This window comes from Diceros bicornis, chromosome 39, assembly GCF_020826845.1.
Source record: "Diceros bicornis minor isolate mBicDic1 chromosome 39, mDicBic1.mat.cur, whole genome shotgun sequence".
NCBI lineage: Eukaryota > Metazoa > Chordata > Mammalia > Perissodactyla > Rhinocerotidae > Diceros > Diceros bicornis.
This window is the reverse complement of record NC_080778.1, coordinates 10,690,126-10,702,117: the sequence shown is the minus strand read 5'-3', so window position 1 is coordinate 10,702,117 and position 11,992 is coordinate 10,690,126. Positions and strand designations below refer to the sequence as shown.

General features: G+C 40.6%; 1 protein-coding gene across 1 annotated transcript; it reads right to left on the bottom strand.

Moving 5' to 3' along the window:
* Positions 1-1,680: 1,680 nt before the first annotated feature.
* Positions 1,681-11,074, bottom strand: TAGAP (T cell activation RhoGTPase activating protein). Its single transcript, XM_058534060.1, has 10 exons — positions 10,877-11,074; positions 10,193-10,277; positions 10,053-10,106; positions 9,667-9,733; positions 8,172-8,338; positions 7,322-7,483; positions 6,735-6,844; positions 5,128-5,323; positions 4,415-4,529; positions 1,681-3,720 (listed from the first exon to the last, which is right to left on the bottom strand). Exons 2-10 carry the CDS (start codon positions 10,217-10,219, stop codon positions 2,462-2,464), a joined length of 2,157 nt encoding a protein of 718 aa, XP_058390043.1. The 5' UTR covers positions 10,220-10,277; positions 10,877-11,074; the 3' UTR covers positions 1,681-2,461.
* Between the last annotated feature and the right edge of the window lie 918 nt (positions 11,075-11,992).

Here is an 11,992-nt window from a genome sequence, read left to right as displayed (position 1 = left end):
GCTTTCCAGCCTGTCAGTTGGTAAGGGGGCCAGGGTCCTTCCTACGCTAGTCTCAGGCAGGGTAATGCATGGGTGCTGGGAAGGCCCAGTGGCTCAGAGGGTGGGGATCAGACCTATAGGTTGAAGCCCCAACTTAGGCCTTGACTTTCAACCTGTTTTTACCATACTTTTTGCACTGGGGTGTCAGGCACATTTGTGATTGTGTGGCCCTTAGGAGGTCCATGGAGGACAGAACTCTGGTGTTCCTGGGACCTTGACTACAGTATCATCTTAGTATCATCCAGATCTCACTGTAAGCTTGGGCCCTCTGCCTGCACCTTGATTTCAGTTCTAGTCTCTCGAACTGTGAGACAGTATGTTTCTGCTGTGTAAGCCACTTGGTGGTGGTACTTTGATATGGCAGCCCTAGCTGACTAATTCCCTTGGCAACCAGGTTGGGCAGTCCTATTTTAAAAGGCCAGAGGACTTCGTGGATGGAAGTGGGAACACCACACTGCAATATCTGAAATAGTCACTATACCTTTTTCTCCGCTGTTCAAAGACACTAACAATAATGACATTTGCTTGACTGCAAGAAGCTCCTGAATGTTTGTTAGCAAACTGTCCTACTTACCTGTGACAGGTAGAAGACTCAGTCTCACTCCTACTTTTTTTAAAATAAGGAAATTTGGGGTAGGGTTTTCGTGATCTGGGTAGGTCACTGGAAGACAGGTCAGTGGTCAAGCGGAATAGATTTGAACCTTTGTAGCTTATAGTCTTAGGCATCTATTGATGAGAATTCTCTGATTCTCAATAAGAAGTTGCTAAAAACATGATGGAGGATTTTTTTGTTCAATCCTGAAATACTTAGCACAGTGCTTGGCATGTCATAGATGCTAAAATTTGTAACTATAACTATTAGTGTCCGATTCTGGAAAAAAGATTGCTTTTCTTAAATTAGCAGTCAGAGGGGGGGGACAGTGTCTGACCCTTGAAATTTATACATTATTGGTGTGCCTAATAAAGTACTATTAATGATGTTATCAGGTCTGAACATGCTGCTTTGAGTAATCTGGGTTACAACATTTTTAACTTTGTACCACATTATTAATAAATCACTCCTGAAAAGAATAGGTCTTCACCATCTGGTAGCTAGCCAACACAAAAATATTTCTTTAGTAAATCAAAAACATGCTCAGTATTTTAGGAAAGAAGTTGATAAAATAAGGAAAATAGAAGTCCATTCTCTCCAAGATACTGGATAAATATCTTAATCATTGAGCATTAAAGTTCTAACATAGGACAAACATTTTACCATTAGGTTTCCTAATAAGCAAACCGAGCATCATAAAAATAAGATTTGTAAAAGTACTGAAAAATTTACTTTACTAATAACAGGAAATATTGTATTTGCTATATTACCCTGTGTTTGCATACTACATTTTCTGGCCTCTGAGTGACTGTTTGCTGAAAAAATGGCTTAAAGTGGGTACATTTTTATGGTTTTGCAAACTTCTGGAGAAGAGGGATTGTCTCTTCTTCCTTAACACAAGATCCCCAGCCTGCCTATTAATCTAGAATAATGAATATGTATTCAATAACTACTTGTTGAATGAACCAACGTGTGAATGATTTTCTCGGTGGGTTTCTGTGAACCGAGGGAGAGGAAGCAACATGTCAGTAAAGAATGAACCTTTTTACTTTGAAATAAGGAAGGCAATTTATTGTAGTGAAATTACACTGAAGTCTTACATAGAACCTCCAACACATATAAAGTAATTTCCTCCACACTATTGGAGAAGACATCATTGAACTACAAAGAAACTCAAAGTGCAATATTGACATAATGCATTTTTACTAATCTGCCCAAATTTAAAGTTAGATGATTAAAAGGACATATTTAAGTATTTTCCATACTTTTCTTTTACTGGAGTTTGCAATGCCTTTAATAACTCTAAACCCCAAACTCTATTCCTTGCAGTCTTTGTCTTCTTACTATGGTGATTAGTTATCACAAAGCTGCTAATTCGAGTAAACTTCTAACGAGATTTAAACATTTTCCTTTCAATGGAGTTTCTGGAAAATGTGAAAATTGTCATGACATTTGAGGCAACATAAAAAAAGAAACAATTATTTTTAAACACTAAGCAGTAGAAAAGCACCCCAGGAGGCAGAGAACAGCAATGCAGTTGACCCTCAGGTCACAAACAAATATATACACATACTTATGTGGACATCTTTGCACCAAACACCTTGTCTAGAATACATTTTATACATTTGCTACATGTCGCCCAAATTCAGGTAAACACAGACACCATCTGAGTGCCTCCTGGAACTATCCTCTTTGAGGTGGGCTCTATACAACTTTTCTAAAGGAGCTTATTCTTGACTTTTTTGAAAATAGAGTCTCAAAGCAGTTCTTTCTACAGTCGTGCATTTACAGAGATACCACCAGCTGGGGGATGGTGTCTGGCCTGCCTTCCTAAATGTAGGATTCTCTAGCATACTGGAGCTGGTCAGCCTCAAAGACCGGCTGACTACATCGCCGCACCAGGTAGTCCCACTTGGTCTTCTGTTTTGACTCGGACACGGTTCTTAGCCGGTGCAGCTGAGGCCTCCTTGGGACAGTCACTTGCCCTACTGTTTCCACAGAAGTACAGACAGTCCTGCTCTGTTTCCAACTCTCAGTCCTGTGCCCATCAAGCGGCTCTGGACTGCGTATATTTCTGGAATCCCCCCCATGGTGAAGAGGCAGAAGAGGGGGTAGTCCGGTGTCCTGGCTGAGCATCCTGGCCCTCATGCTGCCAACTGTTTGGCTCCCATAGGCCGTGAGTTCCAATGCCTGGCACCGAATGGCCTCTTCGTAAGATGGCGGACTTCCAGGGCTTCTCTGGTCAACTAGTTGGAACACATCCTCCACGGAGAGGGTGTAGGATCTGGAACTAAAGTCTAGAGTAGTTTGGCTGTGGATTTCAGACAAGTCTTCCTGGATGATTCGGCCAGCAAGTTGGCTTTCTTTCTTCAAATCTTTCTTTACGTGGTTTCTGGGAAGGCCTTTGGATTTCCCAGACCCAAAGCTGGGGGGTTTGGTCAGCACTTTTTTGTGAGAGGCAAAGGAGAATGACATGGAGTGTTTTTTAATTTCTCTGCTGGGCTTACTTTTGTCAGTCTTGGTGAAAGACTGATGTCTGGTAAAGAAATTTCTTTGGAGACTGGAAGGGGAAGCGATGGGGGAGCTGTCAGAGGAAGCATCCAGAGAGCCACTGGAGAAGGCTTTGGGGACCAGTCCCCACGGTAACACCAGACCCTGAGTCCAGTTCTTCAGCTTCAGGTCCTGTGGCCTCTGTTTTTTGCCTTCAACTGCAGGGAACACCTCCTCCGGAAATGGGTCCTCACTTTCCTCACTTTCAAAATGAGAGCCTGCCTGGGCCATGGTGAAGTCATCCTCACTTCGCGTCAGTTTTTGGGTTGTTTTCCGGCTCTCGCACTCGCGTGAGGATGACATGTTGGGTTCTGAGTACCTCCTGTCTGGTTGACTCAGAGAACTTTTCAGCCTGGCTACAGTGCTAACAATGGGCTCCCGGCCTAGCTCCCAAGTGTGCTCCGGGCCTCTGGGCTCCAAGCCAGCGGCCGTCTCCGAGGGCACCTGGGGCTGCCTGCTTGGAGAGTTGATGGCACTGTTGGATTCCACATCAGGATCGTTGCTGTCATAGGCTGAGTCATTCTGCAGGGTCGACATGTCTGGGGGAAGGTAAGACACAGTTGAGCTTTTTGTTCAATTACTTTTAGAAACAAACTTCACTACAGTTCACCCTACTTACATCAAGTATGGCACTAGGTAATCTGATGAAGCTACTTTGGGGCTTGATATGAAAGAAATTTGCCACATTAAAATTTTGTCTCTTTCCAAATCTATTATTTTGAGGTAGAGAAGAGAAATAGGAAAAGGAAATGAGAGAGAGAGAGAGAGAAAAGAGAGAAAACAGCATCTCACTGAAAATTTGTTGATCTTCAATTTTAAAATTGATCCTTTGGATAGCTATTTTATTGGAACCATTCCATTTTAATGGACCCATATTCCATTATGTGGAAACAACAATTTCTTACCCCAACCCTCTAGCTAAAGTTAACCTAGTAAAAGTAGCAGTTCTTTATGATTTAGAACAGGAAGGGGGAAAGTTCCAGGCTGAAGGGGGAAAGTTCCAGGCTGAAGTGGAACTAGTGTCTGCAGCCTGAGGAGATATTGCAGGAAAATTCGAAAGCAAAGTTTTCATGTCTAAAGACTTCCCTATGGGCTCAAGTCTACTCTGATTTGGTGATTTGTGAAGGTAACTTCTGTTTCAAATACCAGAGATATTTTTGTTACTGGCATGGACTGGCAGACTGGCATGAACTTTTCCCCATAGTCATAATCTCTCGGGAGTATGTTCTATACCTGAACTGTCAGTGTGTTCCAGGGAGTCATCAGAAGCGATGCTGGAATGTACCGGAATGTTCTCCCCAAATATTTCGAAGCAGTTATCGATGAGGAATTCCACCAATGCCTTAACCTGTGGGGAAAAATTAGCAGGTTGTCATCTTAAAGACATCTTTACTTATTTTTTTTAAGAGGAGTGGGGAAAGAATGGGGACATAGTCGGGGTCAGCTGTCAGGGAGGTACCAAACTGAGCGTTAGAGATTTTTATGTGTCTGAAAAGAGCATCCAGAAAACTGGTAACAATCATCTATATTAAAGTTATTTTTGAGACATGTATTTTTGATTTGAGAATTAAAAAAAAAATCTTTAAAGTAACTACATTTTTCATTTAAGTGAGAAGTTCACCAAATTGGTAGTTGGACTGACAGTGTGACGCGCAAAAGAAAGAAAAATGAAAAGGCCTTTCTATCCTGGGAGACAGTGATGTAAAATCTACAGCACTTATTCTCTGTCTCGTAGGATGACAAAGGACACAGTCCTGGGTTTATTCCGTTTCATCAGATGCATGAATCTCAGGGAGCAGAACGATCACACAAGCAACCTGCCTTTCAGATTTTCACCATGATCTCGAGTCAGTCAGAGAAATTCAGAGGCATTTCATTGCTTGGCTTTTGCAAACAGATGGTGAGATCATAAATGGGGGGTTTCTCAGAAATAGACCGGAACAAACCTTGTTGTTCAAGTCTTTCTGGGCTTCGAATGACAGGTTTTGGTCGTCCTCGCGGGCCAGCATGTTGGGTCCGACGCAGATAGCTAGGTTGCTGGCATCCATCTTGTTGACCTCGGCGTTCTTGCTGATCAGGTAGAGCACGGACACCAGGTGCTTGAGCAGCAGGAGGTTGGGCCGGGGGAGCTTTTCTGCAACCCTGGAATGCAGTTCAGGGAAGCCAGTTTTAGAGGAGGCGGCTGATGGTCTATTTCGTGTAGCAAGTTGAAAGTTTCTGCCTAACCCAGACTTCCTTTAAAATGAGGAAGGTGCATTTTCACAAGTAACTTGTGCAATGTTCATACAGACACTTCCAGTGGCAACTGACAGGGAATGAAACTGGTTAACCACGAGATCTTGAAGACCTCAGAAACTAGTCTCTAAAATTAGGACCCCAATAACATAACCCTTTGTTATTCACATAGATCTTAAATTATGAAGCCTCAACTCCTGCAACAGACTCCCTAGTTTAATACACTTCGAAAATCATTTTGTTGAGTAATCCTTTAGCCATGTAGAATGTCTTTCTGTTTCTAACACTGCAAGACTGGTTTTTTGGAATACAAGTATTTGCCTTTTTTTGAACTGTGGTCATCAGATGAAGATGACACATTTTTATACCATTCTGAGAAATATTTATGGAGAATAAATCAGTTTATAAGGGCATGTTCATAAATATGATCAAGGCAGCATTTGAACGGCAACACTGGTACTAACAATAATAAATTAGATTTATAAAGCTTCAGTTTTTCAAAAAATGAAATGGTGACTCAAATACAGGGATCATTTTCATTTCTCGTAAGTTACTGTTACGAAAGAGCTTTATGTATTTAAGTAGAAACTTATTGTGGTAATTGTAGGATTTTCAATGTGGGACAGAGCCTCTCATGTCTTCAATAAATATTTCATTGAAAATATTTAGCTATGTGGGACAATCATAATATATAGACAGACTTTCATAGGATTTGGCAAAAGTGATGATATTTTAAAGTTAGATTGAAAGTTTAAGATTCTCTAGTCACTAACGTGTCACACTTTCATTTACATATGTGATTATTTTGCTGTTACTGGAATTTGTTTTTGTATAGGTTTCATTTTGGTTAATTATAAGACTATGAAATATGTTATAGAATTCTATGAACAAAACAATCCCTTCCAGATTTCTCTACTACGCTTTAAGGGATGTTTTAAGGGAGAATTGTTATCTTGCACAACACCAATCTATGTAGGTTAATGATAAACCCAAATTCCTACACTTGGCTGGTTAACTGGTTTCCATCTGTGATTTTGTCTCACACCTTCTTGAACTACTTATATTTTTAGGCTCCCTCACGTCTTGAGATTTGTGAGTATTGAAGTTCATTTTCTACCTTTTGAAGAAGTGCTTCCTTTCATTTGGCTAAAACTACTTTTTCAAAATTTCCAGGGTACCTCCTGATTTTTATTCCTGGAGTAGAACAATTCCACTCTGATTTCCTAAACATTTACAGTTTTCATGAAATACTTATATAAAGAATGGAAAGATGGAGCCTCTGCAGGCCTGGCCTCTGGGAATGATTCTGGGGACTTACTGTTTCAGGGCCTCGATCCTGTCCTCCTCATTCTGCTTCTCCAGGGCACCCATCCACTCCTCAAACAGGTCACATGAAAGCAGCTTCAGTGGGATACTCCGGAGAAAGTCCTGGAGATGAAAGGGGGACGGTTTGGCCTGTTTGTGTTATATAATGTGCTGGTGTCTTCGTCTTCACCTTGTTTGTTCCATCTCAAGAACCCTATGCTCCTCCTACCACAGGCTGCACCCCCTTCCTTCCTGTATTTGATTAGTCTGGGGAAATCTCTCTCAGCAGCTTCCTAATGACAGGCACAATAAGGCCATCATCCGAGGGGCCACCTGATTCAGGGGTGTGGATGTGGCCACAATCGAAGTGCCCTTTCTCATCAAAATTTGGGGGACCTTAATGTATCACTTTCTGTTGGAATCTGGGGTCATAGAAACAAAGATACTTATATAAATAAATAAAAGGCTTAGCAAAAAAAAATTAAACTCCAAGATCAGTTTATGTTGATTTGTAGGGAGGAGAGCCCATTTCTTATTTCCTGAGAGTTAATATGTCAGAGCCTGCCGGCACGTTCTCTGGCACCAATGCTGTGAACTCACCTTCAAGACCACTGCCAGGAGGTGCACAGGGAGACTCTTCAGATCCACCATGCCTCCTGAGTTGAGCTCCTCCTTAAGCTCTTTACGGGCCTTCTCGTTGGCTGCTTTCCTGAATATCCCTTCAGTGGAAGGGCCTTTAAGGCATAGGATAGTAAGAATATCCTATAAGAAAGAGGCATGAGAATAGGAAATGGTTACCCTTGGTTTGAAGACACATTTTCCCACTACCAATACAGGAAAATCTATGTCTAGGTGGGAGAAAGAGAATTAAAATTGTGCACGTGAACAGTAGCTAACTTTACCTGTCATAAAATATCCTCTCTATAAAAGCTAGTTCTTTATGATACTAAGATAGTCTTAACAAGAGACTATTAATGACAGTTTTTCCTTTCAGTCCAGTTGCTATCAACTGTCTCCCTCAACCCTGCCTTTTTTCTAAGAGGAGGTAAATTGTGAAAGCTCTAATTTTGCACATTCTAAAATTATTTCAGGCCTCCCTTCTTTCAAGTCATTCCATATAAACGTTGGATTTCTGATCATTACTCAACCCCCCATCTCTGTCTGTTGATTTTTCAGAAGCTACACATTTTTAGCATTCTTATCTCCATGAAGTCAGAAGGATGGAGGGACCATCCCTCTGAGCCCATTGGCAAATAGAACTAATTTCTAGAATGGAAGCAGCCAGATATACTCCTGACTGCACTCACATGTGGAAACACCATTTCCAAAAGTGGAAAAAACTACAGATTGGCCCCAACAAGGTTAGCACGAGAATGACATTCAGATTTCCTAAGGACTTTTCACATTTGGCAGAAGACTGAAGTAGATTTACAAGGAAATAAGCACTTACCTGAATGGGTCTGGGGAGCGTGTCATCATCGCTGCATATAATTGACAAGGGCTGATCAAATAGTGACGCTTTCAACTCTGGCTCTGAAGCCCCAGAAAAATCTGATGAAGGAGAAAGCCTTCTCATGTGAAAGGGCCAGAACAGCACCTTCTTGCTCTTCTTAATTTCTACAACCAAGAAAACAAGGCAGAGAGAAAAAACAGATTAAAATATGAATAGCAAAGATCCATATAAGATGATGGATATAGTCATCCACATAATGTCATGTATGGTATGCCATGTGGGGGAAATAATTTTGAAAATCTGAGAAAGTGAAGGGCGTGGATCTTAATCTAGAAAAGTCAATCCGAAAAACAACCACATTGTTACCAGGGCAACCAGTCCCTAAACATCAACACCAAGGTTCCTCAAAGGCTCCACCTTTCCTGTTTTTATCAACTTCACCAGCTGTTTGCTACAGAAAATTAGCAAAAATCTAACTGCGAAGGTCATAAACGACCATCTTAACATATTGACCTTAAAAACTGTGGTCAACATTTTTGATTTAAAATAGATTATTTTAATTTCCTTCTTTGACTAGTGGAGAAAACGAAACTTAGAAGGAGAGGAAGTGACTTGCTCAAGATCATTTTGAAGGCTCTTGGCGGGTCTAGCCATTAAACCTTTGCAGCCACGCTAGTGCCAAACAGCCACCAGAGGGAGCTCCATCATTCAGTCTGTCTGCAGTCACCTTCAGGGTCTGCTGGCGGCTGCTTTAGGACAGGGCGGGCACAAATTGTTTCCGAAAGGCTTGACCCTAGACCTGGCACTTGGGAATTATCAGTAAAACTTTGCCAAGATATTCGATCCTTGCAAAATCCAGAAGACGTGTGTGCAATGGCTATTGCATCTCACAAGTTGCCTTCTTTCTCTCTCCCTCTCCTTCCTTGTTTTTTTCCTAATTACAAAAGCTCTATTTTCTAAATGCATTGGCATATGTTTCTATACATTGTACACTGGCAAGTAGAAGAGGCTGGAGAGAGAAGTGGCTTGTCCTTATGGCTCAGGAGAACTGAATCAGGGTTATGTTATAATGAAAGGCATTATGAAAAAAATTAAGAGTGAACGGTGTGTTCTTTGAGATTTGAGATCAGCAACAATGGGCTCTTAGATTTATTCTCCATTAAGGAAGGAAGAAAACAGAAAAGGCACTGTGTATTTTTCATATGTATGCATGCTCTCCTTGTCAAAACATAAATGGCTGGGAGATCTGTTAACCCCACTAAACCCTTTGGAGAGTTGGGGGGTTGGCTATAGAAAGGATCTTTCTGTTAGAGTACTCTGATGCTCCAGTAAGCTGGAGCATGCCTGTCATTTAAGTGTTAATGTTCTGCGGTCTTTAGAAGAACACTATAAAAAAAAAAATTCCTAGTAGAGAAAAGAACTGTGGTTTTGCAAACCAAGAATATGTGCTGTTAGCACTTACATAAAAGACCAGTATGTTTTCAAAACTCACCAATTAGGTGGCAAATACTATCTTCACTCTCACATGATACCAACAGAGGATGTTCCTTGATATCACCCTAAAAATATATTTATTTTAGTTAAAAACAATGACTGAAGAAACCTATCCAGTCTTTCCCCACAAAATACACATACAGCCCTTTATTTATGTTAAAAATTAGTTAATAGAGTCCACTGATTTTTTTCTAGCTTCTAGAATCAATATTAAAGTCTAGATTATCATCATATAAGATCCCCATTAATGTGTTTAATTTACTGCATTTATGATGTTAATTTTCTACTCTGATGACTAAATAATCCGAACAATATTCAATTACAACAGAAAGTTTTCCATATTCTCACAGTGCAGATAAAAAGTTTTAAAAATTGCTTTCTTACCTCTGATTGACATTCAATTAATGTCTCCATATTATTGGCATTTAGTGTTTTTGACTACAAAAGAAAAAGTTAAATTCGGTAAACATCTTTGACTCTTGACTCTAGAAATTTGAATTAGTAAATGTGAAAGGGGCACTTACAACATTGCAGCTGCCTATCAACTTCATTAGAGTTCGAGCTGACTGTCCAGTGACGAATTTCGCTCCTGTGTGGCCTTGGCTCTGTCTACAAGAAGTCACACGAGAAAGAGTTAGGAGGGACACATATAATGAGTTGGCCAATTTCAGTGCCACTTTGCCAAAACACAAAGTTTGGAACTATTAGGTAGAAAAGTTTTCATTTAAAATCAGTTAGATGTTACCAGCTGTTTTATGCCGTTAAGCACAGCATCTGAACACACTTATTTCTAAATTATTTAAACCTGACATCTTCACCATGCCAAACTTTGTTATTCATTTATTATAGTCCCATCAAGAGATCATCTAAATGACAATTACAATAACAACTAACACGTTTTTGGAGAGCTCTGCATTAGGTACTATATTAAGTGCTTTGCATGGATTTTTCTCATCTGCCCCCAAAAAAGAAAAAACTTATTCCCAGGATGCTACTTATAGCAGACATAAAACAAAGATAACATTTACAGAATTCCTATACCCAAAAAGTGCAGGCTTCACGTTGTAGCAAAGCGTTCCGTGTTCAGTGTCTTTATAACACTATTGGTTGCATAATCCACAGCATAGCTGTTTTCTTTGGATATGATCTTAAAGACCAGTGACCTGCTAGCAGCTTATTTTCTTGTCATGTTAATTTATGGTACTTACCCTCTGAGGGCCTCCAGCCAGAGTTCTTTTACCTCCGGTGAACTGTGGAAAATGGGAGAAACAGCATGACACTCTGCTCGTACTAATCCACTGGTGGAGAGAAGGAGACGGAACTGCTCTAACTTCACGTGTCCTGCATTATAAGGGCGAGGGGGCGGGCAGGTGGAAATTCAGAATATTACTGAGACCGGAAAGAACATCACGGGCTGTCACACGGACACCCAGCCAGACACTGGGGAGCCCTCACTTCCTCATTCCTTTTAGGGCAGCTCTGGTTCTTTTTTTTTTTCTTCTTCTTCTACTTCAAAGTAAAAAATCTGCCAACTACTAGGGGTGGAAAACATGACATATGGCCATAGGTGAAGTCTCTCATTAATGTCATAGGTGGGATGTGTGAATAAGAAATTGTGTTATTCTCTACGTAAACATCGTTTTATTTTCTAAACTGGTAATTTCAGGTGCCCTTTTTTTTTTTTAGTATCCTGTTTGGGTGCTGTCTCCCCTCCCACACACCCACCCACCACTCTGTTCATCAGTCACCATATATTGATTAGCACCGGCTGGGTGTGGGATGTTATCCCTCCAAGAAACCCAAGACACTGCCTCTTTTGAGAAATGGTCACCATCAAAAGTCAGGTGTGTTTCCTTTGGAATTAGGAAGAGTCCACTAGACCCAGCTGTCAACATATTAACCTCTTCTCCTTTTCCTAATTCCTAGTCAAAATTATTAATACTTAATTCATAGTCAAATCAGCTCTAATCCTGACATGGAAGGAAAACAAGCAAAAAATTCCTTTGATCAGACCAATTTAAAGTAGAAAGGAGATGGTGAATTTCATCTGTGGATACCACCTTGTGGATAAGAGAGAATCTCTGGTCTTTTCTATGGTTAAAAGGCAATATATGAAATGACTCCAATACCTCAACAGTAGAATGGATGCATCACTTATGACATAGTCACACAGTATATAGCACTGAGAAGGCACAGTCTATAACTACGTTCACCAACATGGTTGGATCTCACAAAATAATGTTGGGCGAAAGAAGCCAGACACAAAAGAGTATATTTTGCATGCAAAGCACAAAAACAGCAAAAGCAATCTGTGCCATTAGAAG

What these genes read in the sequence shown, in the direction of transcription:
- TAGAP (XM_058534060.1), bottom strand. Translation starts at nt 10,219, where the DNA reads ATGAAGTTGATAGGCAGCTGCAATGTT. An exon ending in TAATTGAATGTCAATCAGAG is followed by an intron (nt 9,734 to 10,052) that starts GTAAGAAAGCAA and finishes ATATATTTTTAG; the next exon opens with GGTGATATCAAGGAACATCC. An exon ending in TAGTATTTGCCACCTAATTG is followed by an intron (nt 8,339 to 9,666) that starts GTGAGTTTTGAA and finishes TCTTGGTTGTAG; the next exon opens with AAATTAAGAAGAGCAAGAAG.